Source organism: Crocuta crocuta, unplaced genomic scaffold, assembly GCF_008692635.1.
Source record: "Crocuta crocuta isolate KB4526 unplaced genomic scaffold, BGI_CrCroc_1.0 scaffold108, whole genome shotgun sequence".
In the NCBI taxonomy this organism is placed as follows: Eukaryota; Metazoa; Chordata; class Mammalia; order Carnivora; family Hyaenidae; genus Crocuta; species Crocuta crocuta.
Window position 1 is genome coordinate 3,043,476 of NW_027532825.1, and position 27,627 is coordinate 3,071,102.

The following is a 27,627-nucleotide window of genomic DNA, read 5'->3' on the forward strand; positions in this document are numbered from 1 at the left end:
GGTGTCATTATGCAGCCTGAGCCCCGGAACAGACCCCGCTCCTTCCTCCTGCTGCTGCCTCCGTGGCTTCCCGCAAAGGACAGGAAATCTGCTTGGAGTTTATTTATTTTGAGGTGGGGGTAGGAGGGGCAGAGAGAGAGGGAGACAGAGAATGTCAAGCAGGCTCCGCACTATCGGTGCAGGGCAGGACACGGGGCTCGGGCTCACGAACCTTGAGATCATGCCCTGAGCCGAAATCCACAGTCGGATGCTAAGCCGACTGAGCTGTGCAGGTGGCCTCATTGGGAATCATCTGCGAGGTGGTAGAATGAACAGGCCTGACATGGGCTGGCAAGGCTGGGCGGCCAGTCGCGGGGAATCCGAGCTCCCCAAAAGTGGGCGCGGGGGCTCACGCTCCAGCATGGGGGGCCTCCTCGTGTACCCACAGTGTGTGTGTCCCAGACAGTCTCGCTCCTCCTCATCTGAAATGGACCCTGCAAAGCCTCTCGAAAGGCACAGCTTCTGGGTGCTGGAATCCATCTGCCGTGTTCTGTCCCCAACGCTCACATGGGGTCGCAGCCCCCTCCTGACACCCCACCGTCTGCCCGAGGCCTCGCACCTCACCTTACCCCCCGAGCCCCTCCCCATTCTCCCCTGAGCCACATGCGGAATCACCATGCGGATTCAGTCCACGTGCTAAGACAAAAGTCCCCTCCTTCACGACGCAGCCAAAAGTGGTTGAACGCACAAATTGCCCAAGGAAAGAAATTGGCAGTGGGGTGTCCAGAGCTCAGAGGCCAGAGGGCAGCCCACGCCCCCCAGCTCCAGCCCTCCAGCTGTCCTGCCCTGCACCGATGGCGCGGAGCCTGCTTCACATTCTCTGTCTCCCTCTCTCCCTGCCCCTCCTCCCCCCCAAAATAAATAAGCAAACTTAAAACAATAACAAAATAAAATGACTGCCAGCGACAATATGGCCTGAAGAATGTGAAACCCACCTGAGATGCTAGACGAAGATGATTGTATGTGTATATTTGAGTCCTCGCATTTGAGCTACAAAACTCCAAGTAAATGTGTTTATGGTCAAACTTCACCTGTCTCCCCGGAGGATATGAGTTGGCTTAAAAGAATATGTAAAAGCATCAAGATGATAAAATAGAAGAGGAAATTGGGATCAACGAGGGGAAATGAAGATAAAATGTTAGCAGAGGAGGTTGGCCTAATTATTTAATATGTATTTCTCTGTAAAACTCTCAAATCTTACAAATCTCTCATAGCCAACCAAGATCTACCTTCTTTTATGTTTTTTCCTTTCTAATGTTAACACCACTCGGTTCATGGGTTTCCTCCAGGATTTACTTAAGAGGTGATGATTGTGAGCAGTAACAAGAGGGGGGCATTGCTTATAAATGCAGGGAGGCCCCCGCCTGCCTGTGGCTCCCTGTCTCCCTGTCTCTCTGTCTCTCTGCCTCTCTCCGACTCACGTTCTCTGTCTCTCAAACATTTAAAAAAGTTTTAAAAAAATAAATAAAAATATAAACAGGGTTATTTTGTGAATTAAGTGGAACGACATGGTGGGTGCTGAGTCTACATTATCTTTAACCCACTTTCAGCCCCCAAGGAGTAGAGACTGCGCCTTTCTGTAGTTCTTTGCCAGAGTAAGTTGTTCATGGGTTTGAGCCCCGCTTTGGGCTCTGTGCTGACAGCTTGGAGCCTGGGACCTGCTTTGGATTCTGTGTCTCCCTCTCTCTGCCTCCCTCTCTCTCTCTGCCCTTCGCAGCTCATGCTCTGTCTCTCTCTCTCTCTCTCAAACATAAATAAAAAATTAAAAAAAGAGCTGAAATGGCCATCACAGGTTGTTCTGATTTTTCCTGTGGGAAGGAGAATAAGTTTTGCCACTTCAGATTCATCTCTTGAGAACAATATGGATAGTAATGTCTCCCAGCAGTTTAGAGATCGATTTCTTTGCTTCACGTTGAAGCTCATTTTGACTCTTTCTTTGATCTAGGGAAGTGCCAGTGAGGCCACTCTGATGGCCCTGCTGGCTGCTCGGACCAAAGTGACGCGCCGCCTGCAGGCCGCCTCCCCCGGGCTGACGCAGGGCGCCATCATGGAAAAGCTAGTGGCGTACTCCTCGGATCAGGTGAGTGTGTTGGCTGAGTGTGTTGGGCTAAAGCCCCTCTGAGTCTCCAAGATCCGAATGTCTTGTTTGATGTCAAGTCAAATCAAAACCATACCGTGCAACCTGTCAGTCGTTTTTACAAGTATGCTCGGAAGTGGACGTTCATAATTTTCTCAGTGCACCCATGAGGTCTTGGAGGTCCACTGAGGTCACGGGGGAAGGGCCTGGAGTCCCCCCAGGCTCCCCAGGCTTGCAATCCTGCCCCTGCTGTCGCCCACTGGGACCTGGGCCACCATACTGGCGAGATCCAGACCCCAGGATGGAGTCAAGTAGGAGACGGTGGTGGTGGGGGCCGCAGAGCACAGCAGGGGACTTGTCTGTAAGAGCCGGCCTTCCTGGGGTTCCTGAGACACAGTGGCTCTGCCATCCCATAATGGTGCCATGTCGTTGGTCTCTTTTCTCCAGACGCCATGCACTGAGCGTGGCCTCCAAACTGCCCAAAGCCCCATGGTAAGAGGAACCCCCAGATAAGAAGTCGAGTGTGCTAACTCTACTTTGGAGCGTGTTTTGCAAGATCTCATTACTTGCCCCCTAAACTGCAAAGCGAGGTTCCAGGATCAGGTGCAGAGGGAGGGGAGGGGGCCCACAGTGCTGGGAGCTCTCTGCAGAGCCGGGTGCTCATGGCTACTGCACAGGACACGCACGCGAGAATCTAACACTGCCGCTTTCTTTCCAGGCACACTCCTCTGTGGAAAGAGCTGGATTGATTGGAGGAGTGAAATTGAAAGCCATCCCTTCCGATGAGAAGTTTGCCATGCGCGGTTCTGCCCTACAGGAAGCTCTGGAGAGAGACAAGGCGGAGGGCCTGATTCCTTTCTTTGTAAGTCAACCACACCTGCTGGGTATGGCCCCCTGGGGGTCTCAGAGCCCTGCTTGGGTCTGGGGCAAGGTGCTGGTCACAGAGTAGGCAGTATATGCATCATCAGCTGGCTGCTCCTTGAGGAAGGCTGGAGCATCACTCCATTTAATTTTTTTAAATGTTTATTTACTTTTGAGAGAGAGAGAGAGAGAGAGGGCGAGAAGGGGAGGGGCAGAGAGAGAGGGGGACAGAGGATCCAAAGCAGGCTCCGTGCCGACAGCAAACGAGTCCGATGTGGGGCTCGAACTCACTAACTGCGAGTTCATGACCCGAGCTGAAGTCAAACGCTCAACCAAATGAGCCACTGAAATGCCCCAGGAGCATGACTCCATTTATTTTTCCCTCCACCTGCCTAATCTCAGAAAGAAATGAGCAGAGCCCCCAGCCTGGAGGATCCTGGTAAGCCAACAAGTCTTGTTTCTGCTTCTGTTAAATGCGACATCATATGATTGTCCCTTGACAGCTCTCTGTGCCTTGGTAGGTGCTCTGTCATGAGGAAGGTATGATGGACCAGCGAACCCGGTTAAAAGTAAAACACACAAAGCCTTGGCCACCTAGACCTGGATTCTTAGCAGATACTAAAGCGCATCCCAAGAGATGTGTTGCAAGCCAGTAGGGATGAATTGTAGGTAAAATCCCTAACTGGCCAAGTAGCCCCATGTTTTCTTGGGCACAGATGGGCATTTTCCAATGAGGAAGAAATATATGGTGTCGCAGCTAGAGCCTGGACTTGTTTCCGAGGTGGCCATGGCAGCGTATGGAGCTGAGGACAGGTGTGTCACGTGTGATGACAATTAAGATGTGACCTTGGCACAGTCACATGGGGTTCAATCTGGCGGTACATTCAGGTTATGGGGCAGTGGGGGTGGGCGCTTTGAAAACACAGTGAAGCCTTGGTTTGCAAGTGTCATGCATTCCAGAAACACGCTTGTCATCCAAAGCACTCGTGTATCAAAGCCAATCTCAAGAACCATTGTCTGGGTCGTGATCATGTGACGTTCAGCTTCACGTACGAGCTTTTCGAAGCAACTTCAAGATCCTCAGGTCCCTCCTGAACATATCTGGGCATTTCCTAGTTGTTAGAACAATCTAGATGTGACAGACTTTATGGACCCCATGTGAATCATGCCCACTATTTTTCATTTAAGAATTAATCTTTGAGACAAGCTTTTTTCTTTCTCCAAAAACAAATCATTTTCATCAATTTGAATCCACTGTCGCTCGTTGAATACCATTGACTTGGGCAGGGCAGGGCGGGTATGATTTGATACAAACTTGGTTCCTGATTTGTGGAGTTCCCCGGGGAATCACTGTAGAAGGAGCGAGCAGATTCAGACGTAGCTCATGAAAGGGGCTGACGGCCAAAGCAGGCATCAGCCTGAGATCAAGGCTGAGCCCAAGGTCACCTTAGTCACCCCATCCTGCTTCCCATCTTGCATGAAGCACACATTTATTTGTATCATAGTTTACTGCCTCCCTCTTCCCACCACACCATGGGCTATGCAGAGGGTGGGTCTGTTTAATAGTGGCTTTATCCCAGCTCCTTGAACCTGCCCCTGCCCGTTAGCAGAAGCACAACAAATATTTATCAAAAAACAAAGATTTGGAAGGAAGATCCTTCTAGTTAGAAAGAAAGACTACCTTTAAAATTCCAACAGACAATCCCATGATGGTGTGAAAGGATTCCTTTACATGAGGTAAACTGCTTTGAACCTATAGTGTCACTAGCTAACACTCACCAGAATATCCTGTCTCGGGAAACATAAATATATTAAAACCCACTCTTGCAGATTTGAAGAATGAAAGCAATGGAATCCACCACATAAGCTGACGAGACGATTTCATTTCATAAAACTTACATGACTCAAACAAAACAGAAAGGCAGACGCTGGCAGGAAATACAGTATATGTTATAAAGCAAATCTTAAAGGAGGGCTCACATTATAGAGAAGTGAAAGGACAGAGTTCCAGTGAGAAAGCAGGGAAAGGAGACAAAATAGAAAAACAGCTGGTTCCCAGCTCAAGCCCAAGAAAATGAGGACACAAAATCAATTTCACTCTCGTAATACCCAGAGCAACGCAAATTGGCTCCTAAGGGACAAATAGGAACATCTCAGCTGTGGCTATGGGCCTGCCCGTGGCTTCTTTCATGTCTGCCTAGGTAGAGTGAAGTTTCAGTACCCAGCTGCACGCACATCTACAGTTGTCAAGTCTTCCCGTTCAATGACCCATTCATCACTGCAAAATGCTCACTTTATCTCTATGAAACCTTCTGCATACAATGAAGTCACTGCGATTACATTCCGTTTCTATGAATTACTGGTCGAGGGATGCATTTTTCCATTGGTTTGCTTTCCTTTTCTGTTCTCTGACGCTTAAAATGTGTCTCCTGTATGCAGTCTACAGTTGTTGCTGGTTTTTTTTTTTTTTTCATTTGATTCTAAATCCAGCGTTATGATTTTTCTCAATGTTAATCCATTTACTTAGGGTAATTATGGACACATTGACGTGCCTATCTGCCATCTTACTATTTGTTTGCTATTTGGTCTGCCTCTTATATGATGTTTTTCTCTGCTCTCTTGTCTTTTTTTTTTTAATAGTTTATTGTCAAGTTGGTTTCCATATAACACCCAGTGCTCATCCCCACAAGTGCCCTCCTCCATGCCCATCACCTCCCTTCTCCTCTCCCCCATACCCATCAGTCCTCAGTTTGTTCTCAACATTCAAGAGTCTCTCACAGTTTACCTCCCTCCCTCTCCCCCTCCCTACTTCACCCCTTCTTCTCCCCCATGGTCCTCTGTTAAGTTCCTCCTAACCCTCCTATACATGCAAACATATGGTAGCTATCCTTCTCTGCCTGACTTGCTCTCTTGTTTTTTTTAAAAACAAAATCTATTCATTTTTTGAGAGAGACAGACTGGGGGAGGGACAGAGAGAGAGGGAGACATAGAATCCTCTGAGCTGTCAGCACAGAGCCTGATGTGGGACTCGAACTCATAAACTCTGAGATCATGATCTGAGCTGAAGTTGGACACTCAACAGACTGAACCACCCAGGTGCCCCTCCGTTTTCTTGTCTGAATCAAATGCTTTATGTTATTCCATTTTCCTATTTTTAGCTTATTAGCTTTATAGTCTTTTATTATTATGCCTAACTCCCCACCTTTTGTGTTATTAGTGTCATACATTTTAATTCTACATATGTTTATTTTTTTTACATTTTATTTATTTATTTATTTACTTTTGTGAGAGAGATAGAGACAGCATGAGCAAGGGAGGATCAGAGAGAGAGGGAGACACAGAATCCGAAGACAGGCTCCAGACTCTGAGCTGTCAGCACAGAGACCAATGTGAGGCTCGAACCCACAAACCGTGAGCCAAAGTCGGATGCTTAGCCGACTGAGCAACCCGGGTGCCCCAATTCTACATATGTTTAAAACCCCACGAGACATTGTTATTTTATATAGCCATTATTTATTTATATAAATCTACATATTTCTCCTTCCAGTGATCTTTCCCCATTTTTTAAAATATTTGTTTATTTTTGAGAGACCGAGAATGTGCGTGTGTGAGCAGGGGTGGGAGGGAGGCAGAGAACAAGGGACCGAGGATTCGTAGTGGGCTCTGCTCTAACAGCACAGAGCCCAATGCAGGGATTGAACTCACAAACCATGAGATAATGACCTGAGCTAAAGTCAGACGCTCAACCTACTGAGTCACCCAGGTGCCCCTCCATTGATCTTTCTTTCTTATGTTTTCTTATTTTCACCTGGGGTCATTTTTTTTTCTTCTCTGAAAAACTGTCTTTATAATTTCTCATTTTGATACAATTCCCTCCGTTCTTGGTTCTCTGAAAATGTCTTTATTTTGCCTTCCCTTTTGATATTTTTGCTGGGTCTAAAGTTCCAGGGTGGACAATCTTTTCCTTTGGCAGATTAAATCCATGAGCCCATCGACTTCCTTCTCCTGTGGCTTCTGGTTGGATGTCACGTGTCGGTCTCACTGTGGCTTTTAGGAAGGTAATTTGGCAATGTGACTTCTTTCCCCCTCTGACTGCTTGTAACACTTGCCTTCTGCCTTTGTGTCTAGGTAGTTTTACTAGGATGCTAGTTGATTGCTTCTTTGTGCTTGTTCTCCTGGGGTTTCACAGAACTTCTGGAATCTGTAGTCCGTCACCTCTCCTCCATTTAGGGAAATTCTTACCCGTTGTCTTTCCAAAGTTCGCTTCCGCCCATTCTTCCTTCCCATTCTGGGAATCTGCACATACGTTCTGTCTTCCCACTGAGCGCCCAAGACCTCTAATGCATCCATTCTTAAAATCCCTATGCTCAGCCTGGCCTATTTGCAATTTACCAGTTCTTTCTTTTAGTGAAGTCTGGCCAATAAATGAATATGTCGTGTTCTTAGTTTAAAGTATTGGAAGGCTTTATGTTCTTATTTTGAACACTTGTAGATTAAAGAGAAAATAACAGGGTTCGTACACAGAGATCCCTCGCCACCTTGGTGCAGTTTCCCCCGGTGGCTACAGCTTGCACAGGATAGTGCCACAACGGAACCCGGAAACTGACCTTGCTCCGTGTGCATGTCGTCTCACGTCACTGTCACATGTGTGAGTTCACATCCCCTCCCCACCCCTGCAATCAGGATGCAGACCTTCTCCGTCACCACAAAGATCTCCCCTCACCACCTCCTCACACACGCGAATGTCTCCCTCCACTGCCCCCACCAGGCTCCTGGAACCTCCTCTCTGTTTCCTCTGTCTACACTACCCTCACTTTGAGGGTGTTATATACACGTGGTCCCACTGTTTGTCGCCTGTTGCCTCTGACTTTCTCACTGAGCATAATACCCTTGAGATCTATCCAAAGTGCAGCACAAATCAATACATGGTTATTTTTATCGCCTCACCACCTTCTTTGTATCCCAGCCCATTTAACCGTTTACCTACTGAGGACATTAGAGTGGTTTCCAGGTTTGGGCGATTCCAAATCAAGAGTCCAAAAAAAAAGAAACTGAAAAGAAAGCCTCTGTTACCCATTCATGTACAGGTATTTGGGTGAACTTCTGTTTTCATTTCTTTGGGATAAATTCCCAAGAATGCAACTGAGTGTGATATGCTAGCTGTAGGTTTATTTGCTTTTTCAAGAAACTGTCACCCTGTTTTCCAGAGAGGCTGTACCATCTTACATTTCCACCGGTGATGCGTTTGATATTGTCATTATTTTAAAATTTTTAGTCTCTTTAATTTTTTAGTTTTCATTTAATTTTAGTTTTTAATTTTAATTTTTAATTTAATGTAGGGATATCATCATTTGCATTTCCCTGATGACTAACGATGTCAAATGTCTTTCTTTGTGTTTATCTGCCATCCATATGTCCTTGACAGTGAAATGTGTCTTCATATCCTTTGCCCATTTTTAATTGGACGGATTACTTAAAAAAACTTTTTTTTTAACTTTTATTCATTTTTGAGACACAGAGAAAGACAGAGACTGAGCGGGGCAGGAGCAGAGAGAGAGAGAGGGGGAGACACAGAGTCCAAAGCAGGCTCCAGGCTCTGAGCTGTCAGCACAGAGCCCGACATGGGGCTTGAACCCACTAACCATGATATCACGATGTGAGCCAAAGTCAGACACTTAACTGACTGAGCCACCCAGGTGCCCCAATTTTTAAAAAACGAATAAACAATTTTTAGAGCAGCTTTAGGTGTAAAGACAAATGAGCAAAAAGTACAGAGCATTCCCATATACCAGGTCACTCTATTTTTTCCTCATATTATTTTATCCTTTTATTGCCTTCTTGCATTACTGTGGTAACTTTGTTATAGTTAACACACTAATATCGATACATTATTATTCCTAAACTCCATCTTTTATATTAGGGTTCATTCTATGTACTGTTCTTCCTATGGGTTTTGATAGATGTCTAATGACATGTATATATCATTTCAATATCATACTGAATAACTTCCCTGATATAAAGATCCCCTGTATTTTGCCAATTCATCCTTCCCTCCTCCCCTCCCACCCAGCCCCTGCCAGTAACTAATCATTTTACTGTGTCCATTGTTTTGCTTTTCCCCAAATGTCCTATAGTTATAGTCATACAGTATGTCATCTTTTTAGATTGGCGTCTTTCACTTAGCATCATGCACTTAAGATTCCTCTGTGTCTTTTAGGCTCCTTATAGCTCCCTCTCTCTCTCTCTCTCTCTCTTTAAAGTTTATTTATTTATTTTGAGAGAGAGGGAGAGAGAGAATCCCAAGCAGGCTCTGTGCCACACAGAGCCCGACACAGGGCTTGATCCCATGAACCGTGAGACCATGACCTTAGCCGAAATCAAGAGTCAGATGCTTAACTGACTGAGCCACCCAGGCGCCCCAGCCCTCTCCTCTCTCTCTCTCTCTCTCTTTTAAATCAGTGAATAGTATCCCAATGTTTGGATATACCTATTGAAGGACATTACTATCCTGCACCCACCTCTGACTCAGACATTTTCCAGCACCACTGAACAATCACCTCGATTCTGATACTATCTTCCTGGAGATAGCGTCCAATCCCAAAGGCGAAGGGCTCCATCCTACAAGACTGCCCCTCTTCAGTTGCCAATTGTAACTCCAGGTTGTCACCTGTGACCTGACCAACTGCTATAGTTCTGAAATGCCAGCGACCCCCTCCCCTGGGTTTGGTTCATTTGTTAGAACAGCTCACAGACCTCAGACAAACATTTTACTTGCTAAATCACTGATTTGTTAGAGAAGGATATAACTCAGGAACAACCAGGTGGAGGAGGCGTGTGGGGCAAGGTCTGGGGAAGGGGCAGACCCAGAACTTCCGTGAAGTTCCGGGAACTTCCATGTCCTCTCCTGGTCCCACTCTCCCCAAATCTCCACTTGTTCACTGGCCCTGAAGCTCTGCAAACCCCCTTTTGGGGTTTTATGGAGGATTCATCACATTGGTATGATGGATTGAATCACCGATCATTGACAATTGAACTCAATCTTCAATGCCCTCCCCTCCCTGGAGGTCAGGGGTAGGACTTAACGTTCCAATCCTCCAATAACAGGATGGGTTCTCAGCCAGCATCCTTAGGTGACCCAGCTGCTTTTCACAAGTCACCTCATTAACATGACAAAAGACACCTTTCTGCACTAAATGGCTTATTAAATTCCAAGAGTTTTAGGAGCCTATGTCATACATGGGACAAAGACCAAATATATACATATATTTCTTACTATAAATGACAATATCACAGACATCTTGGTTGCTTCCAAATTTGGGTATTTATTTGAAAAGCGCTATGAGCACTCATGTGCAGGATTTTGTGTGGACATACGTTTCCGACTTATCTGAGTAAATGAGCAGGACATAATTGCTAGATCATATGGTAAGAGAGTGTTTGGTTTTATGAGAAACTGCCAGACTCTTCCAAAGCGGCTGTACCATTTTGCATTCCTGCCAGCTATGAAATCAGAATTCCCGTTTTCCCACGTCCTCACCAGCATAGGGTGTTGTCCGTGTTTTCAATTTTAGCCATTCCAATAGGTGTAGGGTGGTATCTGAACATTGTTTTCACTTCAGACTCCCTACTGACATACGCTGAAGATCTTGTCATATGCTCATCTGACATTTGACTATCTTCTTTGGCGAGGTGTCGGTTCAGATCTTTCGCCCCTGTTTTAGTTGGGTTGTTTATTTTACTGTTGGGGTTGAGGATTTCTTTTTATAATTTGGATAGCAGTCCTTTATCAAGAGATGCATTGGGCAGATATATTCTCTCAGTGGCTACCTTTTCATTCTCTGCAATGTCTTTTGTGGGGCAGGACTTTTCAATTTTACTCAAGTCTGTCTCATCAGCGTTTTCTTGCTTGGATCCTGCCTTTGGTGTTGTGGCTGCAAACTCATCGTCGCACACAAGAGGATGTAGATTTTCTCTTATGTCGTCTTTTAGGAGTTTTATAGTTTTACGTCTTACATTTAGGTCTGTGATCCACTTTGAGTGCATTTTTGTGAGGGATGTCAGGTCAATGGCCGGATTCAGTTTTGTTTTTGAGTGTGAATGTACACTCATTCCGACACGATTCGCTGCTGGTGGTGATACTAGTGAGAGGCAGAATGATGTATCATTTATTACAAATGTTCCCTGCTCTCTTTTGCCCATTTATGTGCTCCTTCTTTAGGATGTAAGCCTTTATTTGCACTAGAATTTACATGTTAATTAAGGCTATATATGTATCTAGCTTCATGATTAATTAATTCCTTGTGTCTTATTGTAACAGCAAGACCAAAACCCAGGGGTCTACTGAACAATACGATCCTCCTCACCTGTGATATTTCCTCACCAATGTCCAAAGCTCTCATTTCTCTTAGTGTTTTTTGTCTTTGTCTTTGATGGAAATTCAAATAGATCTATTAAGTAATACAGTGGTCTAGAAAGATTTAGGGACGAGAGATAGGGAAAGACTGAGTTTCATCTCTTCTTCCATATTATCTCATAAAGTTTAGACTTCTGTGGTCTTCCCTCAAGGATCAGGAGAAAATAATTTTTATTGTTTGACTTACTTGACTATGTTCTATAGACTGTTGTACTGAAAACACATATGTGTGATGAACATGATCCTATGCCAAGGAAGGAAGGTCAAAACATATGTTCGCAATTCAGTGGCAGGATTTCGGAAGGCAGCGTAGCATTTCACGTGGGCTGCTGCTCTGTGCCTGTGACTTTGTGAGGACTTTGAAACAAAGCAGCATTTGCGAGCATTTCAGAGGGGCCAAAGCCTTTGTTGGGACATTTTAGGAGGCATCTACCCTGAGGACATGTTATAATCCTTGGTTAATGGGCTCTCAGGCAAAGGGTGGACAAAGCCAGGGTCTTAGCAGCCAGTGCCAGACTGTTGTATTTCCAATCTTACCACGATGGGATGTGCATTAGTTACCTATTCATTCACTTAGTCATTCACTTGGCAAATATTTGTTGGGTAAGGCTGTGTGCTGGGACTGGGGGCTGCGGATGCGGGGCCCCTTGAGGATCTTATGAGCTAGACAGAGACGCTAAGTGAAGCCGTTCGCAGAAGGTGCAGTGTGATCAGTGAATCCAGCAAGCCAGTAGTTGTCACTATGGGAACACGGGGGTCAGGGAAGACTTGTTATAGGAGCCACAGTCTTGAAAAAGTGAGGGATGTCGGCCGAGGGAGGGGTCATGGGCTGCTTGGGTAATGCACTCCTGGGAAAGGAACAGCAATGAGAATGTATTGCATCCCAGCCAACTGAAATGCAAAGGAGGCTCGGAACTTGCTAGAGCCACAAAGGTTGCACTGCGACATGATCCCAGAGCCCTGCTTCGCACATTGTGTTGCCCTGCTGTCCACAGAAGGGCAGGGAGAGCGCGAATGCAAGGTCCCGGAAGCTGTGAGGGTCTTCACCGCCTGGTGCAAGGCTGAATGGAGGGGTGTCGGAGGCGGGCTGCGGAGGTAGTGGTGAGGAGCTCATGCAGGGACCAGGGTGAGGAAGACAGGTTTCTCCCTAAGGGCAATGCATAATCACTAAGGGAGTTCTTAGCTGAATACAGACACAACATGATTAGTATCTTCAAAACCCCTCTTGTGGCTGAGAGGCTCAGATGGTCTGTGAAGCCTGGTGCTTAGCGCTTGGTGATGAAGTGGGCCTCTGGTGGTCTGTCTGTTATAATACAGGCCTCAAATTGGGTGAATGTCTTCAGTCGGCATCAATTCAAAGTTACCCTACAAAAATACCACCGCACACTGGAGTGGCCTCGCCCGGGAAGGGGTGAGGTGGTGCAGAACATGCATGGTGTGCAGAAAGGAGCCTGAAAGTGTATTCCTACACTCAGTGAAGATGCCTGGTAAGAAGGAGAGATCCAAGTATTTAAGGGAAGACCACTCAGCATGAGGGGGAACAAACCACAGTTTTATTTTCCCAAAGGAAGACTGGGCACCCAACAGAGGCGCCATGTTGGAATTTTGCTGGAAAGACCAAGATTCCAGCTAACATTTGAGGGCATCTGTGCCACTCTGGAAGGAGCTGCAGACAAGGGCTGATCTCATGTTTCAGAGCACAGGCAGGTTTGGAAGCTCATCCACAAGCACACTCCTCTCTGTTCAGCAAAGGTCCAGGCCTTTAGGCCACCCGCGTGCCAGCCCCCTGGGGACCGATGAAGACTTGGTCCCTTTCCTGAGGGAATGGTTCCTGGTGGGAAGGTACACGTTTCCCAGTCTCTGCACCTACGATCCACGCGTAGGGCAGGGGGTGTGATTAACCCTCCAGGAGGGATCAGCGAATGCTTTGGCTAAGAGAGAAAGGGTAAGCTGTGTGCTTAGTGGGTAAGCAGGCCACGCTCACAGGCACAGAGCCCTTCTTATTGAAGAAAAGAGTACAACAAAGGCACAGAGGTGTGGGAGGTCACAGGATGTTTGAGGAAATGCAGTAGGTATGTTATCTAAACGGATTCCTCGACCAAGGGACTCCGAAGCCGGAGAGGGCGGCAGCGCCCAGATTTAGAAGGTCTACAGCTTGGACTTGGACGTACTGCCCAGTTGCCTCGTTGAGACTGTACATCTAACGGGTCACAATTCTGAGTAATAACTGTGTGCATAATCCTGAGATGCAGGCCCATTGCCTTCCTTACATTTGCCGAGCGATTGCAGACATCTCAAAATTTGGGAGCCTCTGCTGAGAGCGCAGGGCACATTTGGCAGGTCTGGACCGGGAGAGGTGGATCTCGGCCCCTCCACGAATTTGCGTGGGGCTTGTAATAGTTTCCCTTTCTTCCCTGTGGTGGATAACTGTCCTTAGAGCTGACTTGACAAGGTCAGGTCACGGGCAGAGGGCTGTGCCCACCAGTGCATATGAGAGCCACGGCAATGAGGGCAGGAGAGGTTTGTCTGTCCCCGAAGGGGACATGCGCCGGGGCAGCAGAGCCTCTGTGGGCACTCAGGGAAGCGGCGCCTGCACTGACTCCCCACCTTCCCTCCCCTGCACAGATGTGATTAGCGCAGCCCAAATCAGGTTAGCGTCACTGAGCTGAGCCGGGGTAATCAGACCCCGGAGGGGAGCAGGTGCGGGGCTTCTGAGAATTAGAACGAGCTGACTGTAGCTATCTAGAACACAGCAGGCAGGGCCCTGCCACCCGCCAGCCTGGCACGTCCCCCGTGACAATCTGGTCCTCACGGCCCGTCCACCAGCTGCGTCAGCCCGAGGGGGGCTGGACCGGCCGAGGGCGCTGGGCTCTTTCGTTAGCTGGCAGGACGAGAGTTCATCACACCAGGGTTCATATGCTGATCGGCTCCCGCCCCTCGTGTGTCCATGATCCACCAGCAAGGACTCACCGAAGTCAAGTTTAAAGTACGCATCATAGGCATATCCGACTCCTGGGGCTCTTGAGACTGCTGTATACACTCTGCAAAGCCCCCGGCTGGGCGTGGTCGGTGCTCAGCACACCCACCTCGTCTCCTCTCAACTGAGGCCACACCCAGGGCCAGACAGGATTTTACTGGTTTATACAGAAACTCTCCATGCTCAGGACAAAACTGTCGAGAATGAAGGTTTACATTATGGGACCCAAAATTGCATCTGAAGAGACAAGCACTATTGGGGTGCATGGGTGGCTCAGTAGGTGAAGCACCAAACCAACCAATCCAGAGCCCACACCCCAATCTACCTCCTCCATGGGGTCTTTCACTCCAGGCCACTACCCCCCACCCTCGTCAGCTGAGAGTCAGGGACACTGGGACAGCCCCCTTTGCCACAGGACCCATTGAAATTAATCAAACCGGCCAGCCCCCTACATCCACTCACCCTGCCTCCCGTGTTCCTTCCGGTGGGAACCACAGTAAAGCTTCCCGTCCATGCCGCCCCTCTCCCTCTGCCCCCTGATGGTCGTGGGCCTTCCCCAGGTGGCCCTGCGAGGCATAGCATGCCCCTGCCTCTTGGGGCCAGCGAAGACGAATAGCTATCTTTTCAAGGGTAGTAGCTTTCCAATCTGTTGGCTTCACTGTACCAGAATAATAAAATATTTAAAACATTCTGTTCCCTCTGCAGGGCCCACATCCATTGCTGCCGTGGGCCCTGCTAGAGTCTGGCCAGGTCCTTCTTTGGAGTCACTCCCTGCGGCTGGGCAGGGGACAACTCTGGTCCCCGGGCACCTGCTGTCCGGCCCAGGTGACCGTGTGACCAGTGAGCCAGGGCTTATCAGCCAAACCGTCCGGGGGGCAGGCACAATGCATCCCCAGCAAGAACACTTTGATTTTCTCTGGCACATTGGGTTCTCAGGTCAAGTGCAGGTGGCCCTCAGTGAAAGGAAACCAGAAGGGCCTCCAACCAGGTTCTCAGGTTTACTAGTTTGTGTGGGTTTCTGACCTTTTCATCTTCCTCTCTGTTCTCCAGGCACAGAGCACCACCGGGGTATCACTGGGGGCTCAGGAAAGAGCTGAATTAAATTTGCATATCAGGTTGAATGAAAATTTACACTCTTGTCACACTGAGGGAGAAATTTCATTATCCAGATGCTACCGGTGTCATAAATCAATTAGGCTCATCTGTTTTGTAAACACGGTATGCTTTCCGATCACTGGGAGAGTGATCAGCTCCTGTTCCGTGTTCAGCAAAGTGCAAATTCTTAGAAATACAGAGAAATAAGATGTGGAGGGATGCCTGGGTGAGTCAGGCAGGTAAACATCTGTCGCTTGATCTTGGTTCAGGTCATGATCTCACGGTTTGTGAGTTCAAGCCCTGTGTTGGGCTCTGTGCTGACAGTGCAGAGCCTGCTTGGGTTTCTCTCTCTCTCTCCCTCTCTCTGCCTTTCCCCTGCTCACTCTCTCTCTCTCATAATAAATAAACTTAAAAAAAAGAAAGATGCAGAACTTGACTCCAGGAGCTTCACGGGTCCAGGGGGAGGGACAGCCTCGGGTTTGGGAATGGTACCAATCAGACAGTACCTGTGATAGCATCATGTTCCGAGATGCTCAGACAGTGCAAGTGGTCACAGGAATCCAGGCCACATTTCCCGCTTGTGTGACCAGCTGTGCCCAACACTTTCTCGAAACACACCTTTAAAAATTGTTTCCAGTGTTTGTAGGACTTTCTCATGAATCGATTTAGAGCAAATCTTCATCTTTGGGGGTTGACATTCCCTTGGGAGCAGTGCCGTTTAGAAGGAAGGCTGGCATGTGAAAGCTGATGGGTAGGACTCCAGGTCGAACTCCTGGGGTGGCTCTGAGCCACCCACGAGGCTGTTCCAGGAGAAGCGTGGGGCAGGGTGGTCAGAGCAGGGTGCCTGCTGTTCTGCGGTGCAGTCTGCCACACGCACCAGGCTAAGGTGGAACTCCACACGTCCCATTCACGGAAGCAATGATACGCTGTAACTGTAGTTAATATACACACAGGGAGTCCTGTGCAAATACTGTTTCCGGCCTCACAGCCTAGTTTTCTGTCTGCAGGTGTTTCTCTCAACATGTTGTGAAGTTTCTGGGCACAGACTAAAGGCAGATCCCCAGATTCACGTCTCCAGCTAAGCAGACGCTGATCGAGCACTGACTTCGAGGTCTGGGCTCGATCAGGGGCCGTGGTCATGCGTGAGGATGTTGCAACAGTGACCAACACAAAGGGAATAAAAAGGTCTGCTTTGTACCCTCCAGGTGGTGGCTACCCTGGGGACCACGTCCTGCTGCTCATTCGACAATCTCTTAGAAGTGGGTCCAGTCTGTAAGTACCTGATCGAGTGTTCTTTTGGAATGTGCGCTCAATGTAGGAAGACTTGAGGGGACCTTCTTCTCTGGGCTCCCCTCCTTCATCATATTAGTAACATAAGTCATATCAGAGAATATGATTAGAGGGTATAAGACATATTACAATATATTGTGATATGAACATAATAATAACTTAATATGACGATGGTTTGCTGATTGCTCCTTATATCTGCAATAGTACTCATCTCATTAGTTTGTGGTACACAAACCCAGAAGTTGGCCTAATTGGACAAGAGCTGAGATTGGCTGTGCCTGTCCCTACACACGATCTCTAAGAAAACGCCCTTCCATGCAGTACAGAAGGACTGAAAGATTGCCCTACCCAAGGGAATGAACTCGAACTCATCCAGCAAGCCCCTGAGGCTTGTGTGCCTTCAGTGACTGAGAGTCACCCGTCTTTCAGTTAAGTCTGGAATGTCTTCTCTGGAATGGCCAAAAGCAGTGAAGCAAATGACCTAACATGATTTAGCAAATCAACACCCAAACCCGGAGAAGATGTCTCTGGAGAAGAATGTGCTTCCTGCACTTTTCAGGGCCACTCTCCCTCCCTTTCCCCCACCCCCTAGCACATAGGTGGGCTCCCACGGATGAGATTTCAGAGAATCTGAAAGGTGAAATGTAAGGGCTATGTTTCTAAAGGTTCCTCTTCAACACGCGGCTCTGGGCACCCCCAGGCCCTGGGAGGGGGTCAGGTGAGGGGGCCCTTCCTCTAGGTAGGGGCACGGGCTCATGAGCCCCTTCCCCCGTCCTCGGGGCATGGCCCCCTACTCCTGCGGCTCCAGGCAGCCGTCGCCCACCCCAGGACAGTGGAACGGACCATCCAAGCAGTCTGGGGTCATGTGGAGGCTGTTCTGGGCCCCCGATCACATCTTCGTGGCCTGTGCTAGAAGCACTCCACCTGCGGGCACTGGCCCCCAGCCCCGCCTGCATGACCCCGCCTCTCCTATCAGGGACCCCCCTGTGCCCACACTCAGGGAGCTGGTGGCAGCGGTGAGGGGTACAGCCTGGTCACAGCACCATGCGGAGCCGCCCAGGCACCCCCTGCTTCAGGCTGTTGGCCCTTAAGTTTTGTGTCCCCGTCTGTAAGGTGGGGAGGAAAATGACACTTGCAGTCGTCACGTGTCCATGTTTCCCTCACAGGGCTCTGTAGAGGGGATGTTCATGCACAGAAATCAGTTGAGACCATGGCTCACAGGTATCACTCTAGCCACCAGGCCGGTGTGCCAGGGACCCTCCATGCTGAGGGGCTGCTGGTGTGGATGCATCCATTCACATGGGCTTTTTCTCTGCCACATGTGACTGGTGGTAGACATCTGTGAGTGCACCTGGCTGAGAACAGTGATGCAGAGCCCAGGGCTATGGCACAAGGGACTTGACCAGCTGGCTCAGGGCTACAGCCACAGGGAATTGGCCTCGTCAGCTGCAAACCCTCATGAGTTGAGTCAAGCTGCTGGGTGCCCCTCAGACTCAGATGTCAGTCTGGGAACGGGAGGTCCTGTCCCGTGTGGGGCCCGGCTGATGTCATCCCCGGGGCTCTCAGATTTAGGGGGTCGAGGGCTTCGGTAGGGCAGAGTCCACATGGCCTGGCAGGCTCCGAGCCCCAGGCTGGCTGGCCCCCCGCCAGCCTGGCCAGTCAGTACCGTGCAGGGAAGCTGCATAAGGAAATATACCAGCCACGGAGCTCAAGACGTAGGAAGACTGCCTCTTCCCTTCCGAGTGTATCACAAATCTCCTGGCTGAGGTTTCGCTTGCTTGGGTGCTGGGTGTACTTGTCCTGTGATATGCAGCCCCCATGCCCTGGCCTCAGGGCCAGGTACCACTGGCCTCTAGAGATGCCCATGCCATCTGGAGGCACCAGATCACATACCAGACACGGGATGCAGAGTTGGTGCTCTTGGCACTCTGCCCCCCAACCCCCCGCGGACAGAGGAGAAACCCACCTGGAGTCCCCTTTTCTTGGGCACCTGTGATTTCCTCTGCGAGAGTTTTACACCGACTACAGGGACAGGGGATGCTCATCCCTCCGAGACCACCCTGGCCTCTGACACCTCCCAAGAGCACCCTCAGGTTCAGTAATCTGCCGGTAAGACTTACAGGACCCTCTGCAAGCATCTCACGGCTTGTTGCAGGGAGGAGGGGTGTGGGGCACAGTGTGGGGGGCGTCCACACCCTTGTCGTCTCCCGCGAGGTCATAGGCGGCTGGCTTCCCCAGGTATGATGACCGCACACAGAGAGTGAGACCCCCTCCCGCCCCCACCAAGGAAGCTGGTCGAATCTGTGACAACAGAGTTTTCTTGGGGCTCAGTCACGCGTTGCCCACCTGGTGGCCCTCAGTCTCCAGTCCTCCTTCTGTCCCTAGTTCCCGCAGAAGTCACATATGGCCCAAGGCCCCCATCCCAAATCATATTGTCGCACTGTTGGGGACTGAAGACCCAGGTGGGAAAGGACTCCCATCAGGCAGGGCCCTCCAGGGCTAGTGGTCACCTTGCTAGAGCCCTTCTGGAGTGAAGTTAAGTCCCCCCGAACACCTTCACCTGGAGAGCCCCTTCTCTTCCCTCCCGAGGACCCTGTCTTTCCCTCCCTCTGCCCTTCTCTGGGTCTCCGATATATTCCGGAGCAGTAGAGCTCTAGGGACTGGCTTCATCATGGCGCCTTCCTGAGGGCTTGGGGACAAGCCTCCCCTCTGTCCATCCTGGAGGAGACCCGGCTCACAATGCATGGCTTGTGGTTTCTTTTTTCTTTCTTTCTTTTTTTAATGTTTATTTATTTTTGAAAGTGAGAGAAAGAGAGAGAGAGAGAGAGAGAGAGGCAGAGAGCGAGGGAAAGAGAGAATCCCAAGCAGGCTCCTTGCTGTCAGTGCAGAGCGGGGCTTGAACCCATGAACTGTGAGATCATGACCTGAGCTGAAATCAAGAGTCAGACTGAGTCACCCAGATGCCCCACAGGATGTAGTTTCTACTCTTATCAAACGGTCCTCTCACGAGGGTGATGGCAGAGAGAGGGAACGAGAGCCCTGTCTGTTGCCACCAGAACCTGGTCCCCACCTCCTACCCTCCTGGCTTGAGTCCTTCCTGACTCGTCTGCCTATTCAGGCCTCGGGGCCCCGCCCTGCCTCACCTCTTCCCTCGTCGGTTCTGAACCGAACAGACACACTGAAGTCTTAAACTCCACCGAGGCGCCTCTAACACAGAACCAGGTTTCCTCACCAGCCCAGACTGCCCCATGGAGAGCATGGATTGTCTGTGAGGTCCCACGCGTCTCCTGTAAGAGCATCTGCAGTTTCTACCTGCCGACAGCAGATTGAGCCACAGCAACCGCTCGAGAAGCACCAGGAACGCGGCTTTGTTCCAGAAGGGCTGAGCTGTGGTTTCTAAGCAGAAATCCCATCCGTCCTGAGGCTCTGCGCTCTCGCTGGCTCGCTGCCGCATCCGTGTGGGGGGGCCGGTGGGGCAGGGAGATGCCCCACAGAGGGGCCAGCCCACATGTCCTCCGCCCATGAACCACGCCTCAGGCTGAGCAGACCTCACCCTCATCGTGATCCTCCATGGCAATATCACATGTCTCCGGAGCACTTTGGGTCTGGATCCAACCGAGTGCTTTGATCTCTCTAATCCCTCCAATCCTGAAGCTCAGATGGAATCAAGGTTTTGAAACGCCTCTTAGAACTCGGAGCCACAGAGCTCAGAACTAGCTGTCACTCCTCGCGGCATCGGATGTGGTTAGTGAGCATCACGCATGAAAAAGTGAATGTTGCATCCCTCACTTGGCACAAATGCATTTGGCAGGGGCTGCCTGAGTCTCATGGGCAGGGCCCTGACCCAGTCTGGGCAAGGTGCCTGCTTCCCATCGAGACGCCCCAGCCTTTCATGGTTACCTATTCTGTGATGTGCTAAGTGCCCAGCACACGCGAAGGACTCATCACGACGATCGCCCTTATTTCTCATGAACCCTCGACTAGGTATCATGATAGGCAGTTACAGATGGTATCTTGTCTGTCCCTCAGGTCATGGGTGTGATTTTCATGCCCATTTGTCTGGGAGGAGAATGAGCTGGAAGGGACTTAAGACCATAGACAGGCCTGCTGGATGGCTGCAGGCAGAGATTGAAGCCACCTAGTCCCCGTTGAGGGAGCAAGTTTAATCAGGACACTATTACCCCTGCAAAGTACCATGAAGTCCCTTCCTGCGAGGCTATTCTGCGGTTAGAAAGCAGAAATGGTACCCCAGAGGAGCCGGGGAGGGTTGCAGAGAGCCTAAAACAAACGAGCCTGCTTTGTGTGGGGATGGAGTGGGGTGGAGAGAGGTCACTGGGTCTGCGGACCCAGCTCTGCCCTGAAGACTTTGTGGGGACAGACTTTAGGACCGGCAATCCAGGAGAATGGGGAGCAAGTTCCCAGTGGATGAGATGGCGGAAGACAGAGAAAGGAGGTATAACTGTAATAAAGGAGCCTCAAGGGGTAGGGCGGGCTGATCCCTTAGACCGTGAGCATTGACCTTCAAGTCAAGCAGGGCAGCGGGTCCCATTTCCCTCCCTTTGCACACAGTCACTGAGCACCTCGTCTGTGAGACGACTGTGTGGGGCCAGCTCACGACCTCCACCCTCAGCTTCATTGCCTTCAGACTCAAGGAGCCAGTTAGGGTCCACAGTCGGGCCAGCAAATGCTGTTGGTAGACCGTACGCAGTATGCTGTCAGTCCCCTGTGATAAGGGCATCCATTGGGGAACTCACGGGCCACCTCTGGATTTCAGGTAACAAGGAAAACATGTGGTTGCACATCGATGCTGCCTATGCGGGCAGCTCCTTCATCTGCCCTGAGTTCCGGCATCTTCTGAATGGAGTAGAGGTAGGTGTGTTCTTCACCTTTAAGACAATCGCTGTTTAAATGTGCTACATTATCAGTGACTTCCCCTTGCAAGGATGTGACGCTCCGTTTTTCATTGCTGGGGTTTGTTTCAGCGAACGACTTCCAAACACATTCTATGGTCCTCAGAAATTAGACTTCCTTGTGATGGGGGTGGAGAATCTTCCCAGCCCCTACAGCCAGTCTTCTCGAAATACACCGGACGTTTACAGCCATTTTTCAGTCTGCACAGATCCTGGGCTGGGTTCTCATGACAGGATAAATGTTAGCTTATAACACTGTGGGGAAATATTTAGGAAGAAAATCAAAGCTCAGTGCATTTCAGATCAAGAAGTAATTTATAGGGGTGCCTGGGTGGCTCCGTTGGTGAAGCATCTGACTTCAGCTCAGGTCATGATCTCACGGTTTGTGGGTTTGAGCCCCGGTTGGGCTCTGTGCTGACAGCTCAGAGCCTGGAGCCTACTTCTGATTCTGTCTCCCTCCCTCTGCCCCTCCGCCCCCCCCCAATTAGATGAACATTAAAAAATTTTTAAAAAAGTAATTTATAAAGCCATCCTACATTCCTCTTTGATCTGGTTCAATATGGTAGTCTATTCTGACCATGGGACCGAGCATGGTATTGATGTGAACGGGTATTGAACAAGCAAAATGGCAGATGTGTTTAGATATCTTTTGCCACTTTTGGAAGTTGTTAAAATGTGGCTTGTAATGCCCGCCAAAACACCTGCTGCTTTTGAGAACCAGTAAGCAAAGCTATCGGCCAGCACTCTGCTGCGGAGGGTAACGTGGTACCGACTTGAGGCAAAGACATGACACTATGGATGTGCTCAGATGTGTTATTTCAGACTCAGGGAGGACTTCACGAGCTCAGAGACGCAACGTTCCTCTTGTCCAGGAACGTGGCTATAGATGCGATCAAGGGTCCAGAGAGAGCGACGTTGCAGGGAGTCCAGGGCAAGGGGATAGTGAGTCAGTGGAGCCACAGCGTTGGCTCTGTGCTCAGAGGCACTGGTTTCCTGAACCCCGGGGCCACGCGCAGTGCAGGGATTAAGGGCCTGGTCTTTGGCATTAGTGACTGCGTGAATCCCAGCCTTACCCTACAACTAGCTTGTCCCTGGGCACGTTAGTACCCTCTCTACACCCCACAGAGTGGATTTAGCAGCGGTACCTGCTGTGAGGGGGTGTTGTAAGTATCAGGAGTTAATCACATTGAAAGGGCTTAGAAATCAGCGTCTGGCACACAGCGAGGGGGGTGTGGGAGTTAGATTCCGTTATTACTTTTCACTGTGGCTGCACAGACGGTCCCTCCAGACCCCTCTCTGCTCTCGGCCGTGCTGCCCATTTGTTTGCTAATTACTAATTTGGATTCTCACGTTGCCATAATACCAGAAGAGTGGGTGTCGTGTACAGAATACCGATGTCCCCATCTTAGAAAAGAAACCCCCTTATTACCGATGAAGGAAGCGGGGTTCTGGTTTCCACCTCCTTCGCATCACTTTCGTTATTGACTCACTTGCTCTATAATTGCTTATTGATCACTTGGTACATGCCAGACCTCAGATTCCTCCTGGGGAGGGAGTGGCACATGGGGCTTCCAAAGGCCCCCATGAGTATTGGGGCGGGGCGTTGCGGCTTATGAGAAATTCTGAAACGATGTTGGCATCCCCTCTCTGCCATTCACTGCCTGTAGCTGGTCTTGTGGCTGTTTGGTGCCGGGGAACGAGAAACAAACCTCTCCACCGTCTCCATACCTCGCATTACAGAGATGGTCCACATCACTGGGGGTCTGTCCCCGCAGCCTCGAGGGACAGAGGGCAAAGCGATCATTGGGGATTGTACAACCTCTTCCCCCTTCGGTGTTCCTCTTCCCCATGAACCCAGGAGTTGGGGTTTTGGCTTTCATGAGGGGTAGTACAGGGGGTGGCCAACTGTCAGGCCACCGAGGCGCTGGGCCCTCTAGCGAGATCCTATCAGCCAGCGGCAGACACGATTTCATGCCCGACACTGAGTCACTTCCATGTCTCCTGCATTGTTCTTCGCCCAGCGAGGGCCTTCCTGCTCAGCTGGTCAGATAAGGGAGCTGCAATATCCTGTGGGTCCCGAGCCCGAGATAAGAGCCCTTCTCTCCGCCAGCAGAAAGAGCACACAGCACTTGGGTAATGAAAGATGAGTAAACAGACCGGCCCCTCCGGGAGGGAGCTAATAACCTAATAACGTTCTCGGCAAACAAGGCTCCTCTTTCACATTTTGTCTCCTTTTATCAACAAATGAAACCTGTCGTTATTTCCCGTCTCTCTCTCCAAATCACTTTTATTGAAACCTGGAAGGAAATGAATGTCCTCCCTACCTCTCCCCCACTGGTGGGGGTTGACGCAGCTGAGCAGACATCTCCCCGGTGGGGCGGCACCCACCTGGCCCCTGGCACCCTCGCTGCCTCCCCGGGGCTCATCGAAAACAGAGAAGAGGCCAGCGGCTGGGGGAGATTTCAGCTGCCTGTGAGGGGAGTCAGCCAGACGGGGACCTTTATCTCTGCCTCCGCTGGGGGATTTATCCACGTGGCTGTGTCCCTGGGCCTCTGGCTGCACCCAGATCTGTGCATCACCCTGGGCACACATGTGGAAGGATGTGAGAACTCGCCACTTACGGTAGCTCAGTGAAAACACAGAGCGCCCTCCTGGGCCAGCCTTGGTGGTTGAAATCATATTTTCTGCTTGGAGATACGGCAGCCCCTGAAATCGATGAACTCGGACATTGCCTTTAAAAACAAAGACGGAGATGTTTAGGCGCGCAGGAAGAGCTGGTGATTGCATTAGCGTTGGAGAAAGAACTAACCCGTGAAATAAAAATTGTGGTGATCCTGATTACTGTAGTTTTCACCCTCCCGTTGGTCGTGATGACATATGTTATTCCGAGAACTTTGCCAGTTCATGGTGGTGTTGAGGAAGCTGCTGGCAGAAAGTGTTTCATAGGCCAGATCGATACAATTTCCTGACAGAGCACATCTGAATTAATATTCCGGTTATTCCAAATAGTCTCATCGTTTGAAAGGTAGATACATTTCATTCATTCATGCATTCATTCATTCATATTTGAGGGAGAAAAAGGGAGAGAGAGAGCATAGGCTCATGCACATGCACACACACAAGAACAGGGAGAGGGAGGGGGAAGGGAGGGAGAGAGAGAGAGAGAGAGAGAGAGAGAGAGAGAATCCCAAGCAGGTCCGACTCAGCATGGAGTCCGACTCAGAGCTCGATCCCATGACCCCGGGATCATGACCTGAGCTGAAATCAAGAGTCAGATGCTCAGCTGACTGAGCCCCCCAGGCGCCCTGGTAGATATATTTAATATGACTACAGACCAAGCACGTTTGAAAGTGTACCGTCTCATTTTATGAGGAAAAGTCGAACTGTGAGTTTCCCCATTAAAAGTGAGTTGGAGCTCATGCATTTCAGAGCAGGAGAGCCCCCAGAATGTGACCTGTGTCCCATTCCTGCTGGGGACAGGCATCTTCACAGGGCACAGCAACTCTCCGCGTCCTTTCTTGGGGTTGCTTTCAGATTTCTTGTTGGGAGTCGGCATATTTCGAATGATCCACGGTCCTTGAAATGCCTCCCTTGTTTCAGATATGATGGCCCCACACCAAATTAGGATTACCATGTAAATGAAAGGGAGTGTTCATAGGAAGGTTCTAGATTGTCTCATTTTCATCCCTTGTTTATAAATTCTCCTAGAGTTATCGCACCAAGGGCCCTCAGCCTAATGCGGAAGCACTGAGGCCAGAGTCTGGGACTCTTAGTCCAAGGCTCTTTCTGTCCTAAAAAGAATGAGATCCTTCCTGTCACTCTTCATGCAGATACTTTCGGGACATCTGGGTGCCTGGCACCATGTCCCGAGGAGAGACAGTGGGCCTGGTGGGCTCCCCAATGCTTGCCAATCCGCCAACAGTCACAGCAAGCACAGCATTTGACCTGGAGAGTTTATCCCATGCTAGGAGCTGGGCTGAGGAATTCGTGGCTGGGATGCCACCATCTCTCCATAAAACAGACATTCCCGTTCCCGTGCACACGGAGTCAGCTGTTGAGCTGGGATCCAACCCCAAGTGCCTGACTTGAAAGCTGCCCTCCCCACGTTGTGCATCAGCCCACAGTCAGCTCCTTAGCACCCGAGCTGTGATTTGTTGTTCTCACTTGAACATGAACATGAAGCGGTGCAGAGAGGTCGGTGGAGGGTGGGGGGTGCCCAAGCGGGTTCCAGAGCCCAGACCCTCCCAGCTGTGAATTACTGCGTTCGGAGTCCTGTTGTACAACTAGACCTTAGTAACGGAAATATCTTCTTTTGTTATTGCTGCTCCTCGGCAGTTTGCAGATTCATTTAACTTCAATCCCCACAAATGGCTGTTGGTGAATTTCGACTGCTCCGCCATGTGGTAAGTTTCCCTGTCAGCTACGTGTCAGTCATCCCGTGCACACCGCACTTTCCACGCGTGGCTTTGTAGGAAAGCAACATGGCGGGTGAGGAGGACGCCATCGCTGGGCCATCTCATGTATCACCTGCTCACTGCTTGCTTCCCTTCTGAACCATGGGTGGAATTCCTGGCCAATCTTACCTGATTGTGAGCTGTTGGCAAGAACATACTAGTGCAGCTGTTAGCCCAAGGACAGAAGGTTAATACAGAAAAAGTCTGTAGTTTGATCTACCAAACAGTACCAAAGCGTTATCAAAAATGCAAGGACATTTCAGGACATATTTCTAATTTGGTGGCTTCGGTGTCATTATTCATAGACGGTTAATGAGTCTGAGGGCTTAAAAGCATTTGCTAAGGAAAAGGAAAAGTAATCCTTTCCCCCACGAGATTCCCAGAACATTCTTTTTTTTTTTTAATGTTTTATTTATTTCTAGGAGAGAGAGAGAGAGAGAGACAGCGTGAGCAGGGGAGGGTCAGAGAGAGAGGGAGTCACAGACTGAAACAGGCTCCAGGCTCTGAGCTGGCAGTCAGCACAGAGCCCGACGTGGGGCTCGAACCCACGAACTGCGAGATCATGACCTGAGCGAAAGTCGGACGCTTAACCGACTAAGCCACCCAGGCGCCCCTCCCAGAACATTCTTAGTAGCGGTGCCATAGTCATGTTGGTTCTATTTAGAGCAAGAAAAAGAATTCAGAGGTGAAAGTGGGTGATATTCCATCATGCAGATGATGTTGAAAGAAATAGCAGTCCCTGGGAGCGGTGTGGGAGCACTGGGTAATGGCTCTGCTACGTTCATTACGCTAAGAAGGAGGTTAATCAGCCTTCTGACCAGAGGGGCTTTGCATGAATTTTGTGCAGAATGATTCGGCGTGTAATTGAATGGTTTCTCACCGTGGAGGGGTGAAGAAAACACTTCTCCCCTGACCCAACTGAACTCTGTTCTCCTGGTTTACTGAGCGACCAGTGTGCCTTTTGACTAGTTTGTCTTAAGACAAAACTACATTTTCAGTGCTTTACTGAAAAATCGGTTCAAATCAATTCTTTTCGTCAACCTTTGACCCAGGCTTTGATGCGTGATTTTACAGCCCCATGGTGGGCCCATTCTAGATGTGGCTTCGTCCGAAATACGTGTAAGGATCTATCTAAGCTATAGCTCTTACGAATCTTAGTATTCTTTCGTGCTCTTGTGGCCGTGTTTGTCTATTTTAAGTGGAATGCTTGAAGAATGGTTCATATGGTGAGTCCGCGAAGCCCGTCTTTTTGAGCTTTAATTGGGACCGAGATGTAATTCTGTTCTGCTGGTGTGTTTGGTCAGATTGTGGCTTGTGGGCACAGAGCCAACACGGAGCCGGTAGAGGCCCTGCCGCCTTTGTTTTGGGAGGGGTGGCGGCCTTGGTGTGAGCTGATTCAGAAGCACGCAGGGTCCTTAAGCTGTCAGTGAGGCAGCGGGCCAAGAAAGCCAGACAAAAAGGCTGGACGGTTGTCGGGGGTAAAGTGAGGGGAACCAGGAGGGCTGCCAGGA

At 49.8% G+C, this 27,627-nt stretch overlaps 1 protein-coding gene across 1 annotated transcript in view; it reads left to right on the top strand.

The window, feature by feature from the left end:
- DDC (dopa decarboxylase) overlaps positions 1-27,627 on the top strand; it is a 63,070-nt gene that overhangs the window by 8,972 nt on the left and 26,471 nt on the right. The window contains exons 4-8 of the mRNA XM_077781121.1: positions 1,985-2,119; positions 2,835-2,978; positions 16,668-16,734; positions 21,527-21,621; positions 25,998-26,065. Of these exons, the coding sequence (XP_077637247.1) occupies positions 1,985-2,119; positions 2,835-2,978; positions 16,668-16,734; positions 21,527-21,621; positions 25,998-26,065 (509 nt within the window). The remainder of the gene's footprint in view (positions 1-1,984; positions 2,120-2,834; positions 2,979-16,667; positions 16,735-21,526; positions 21,622-25,997; positions 26,066-27,627) is intronic.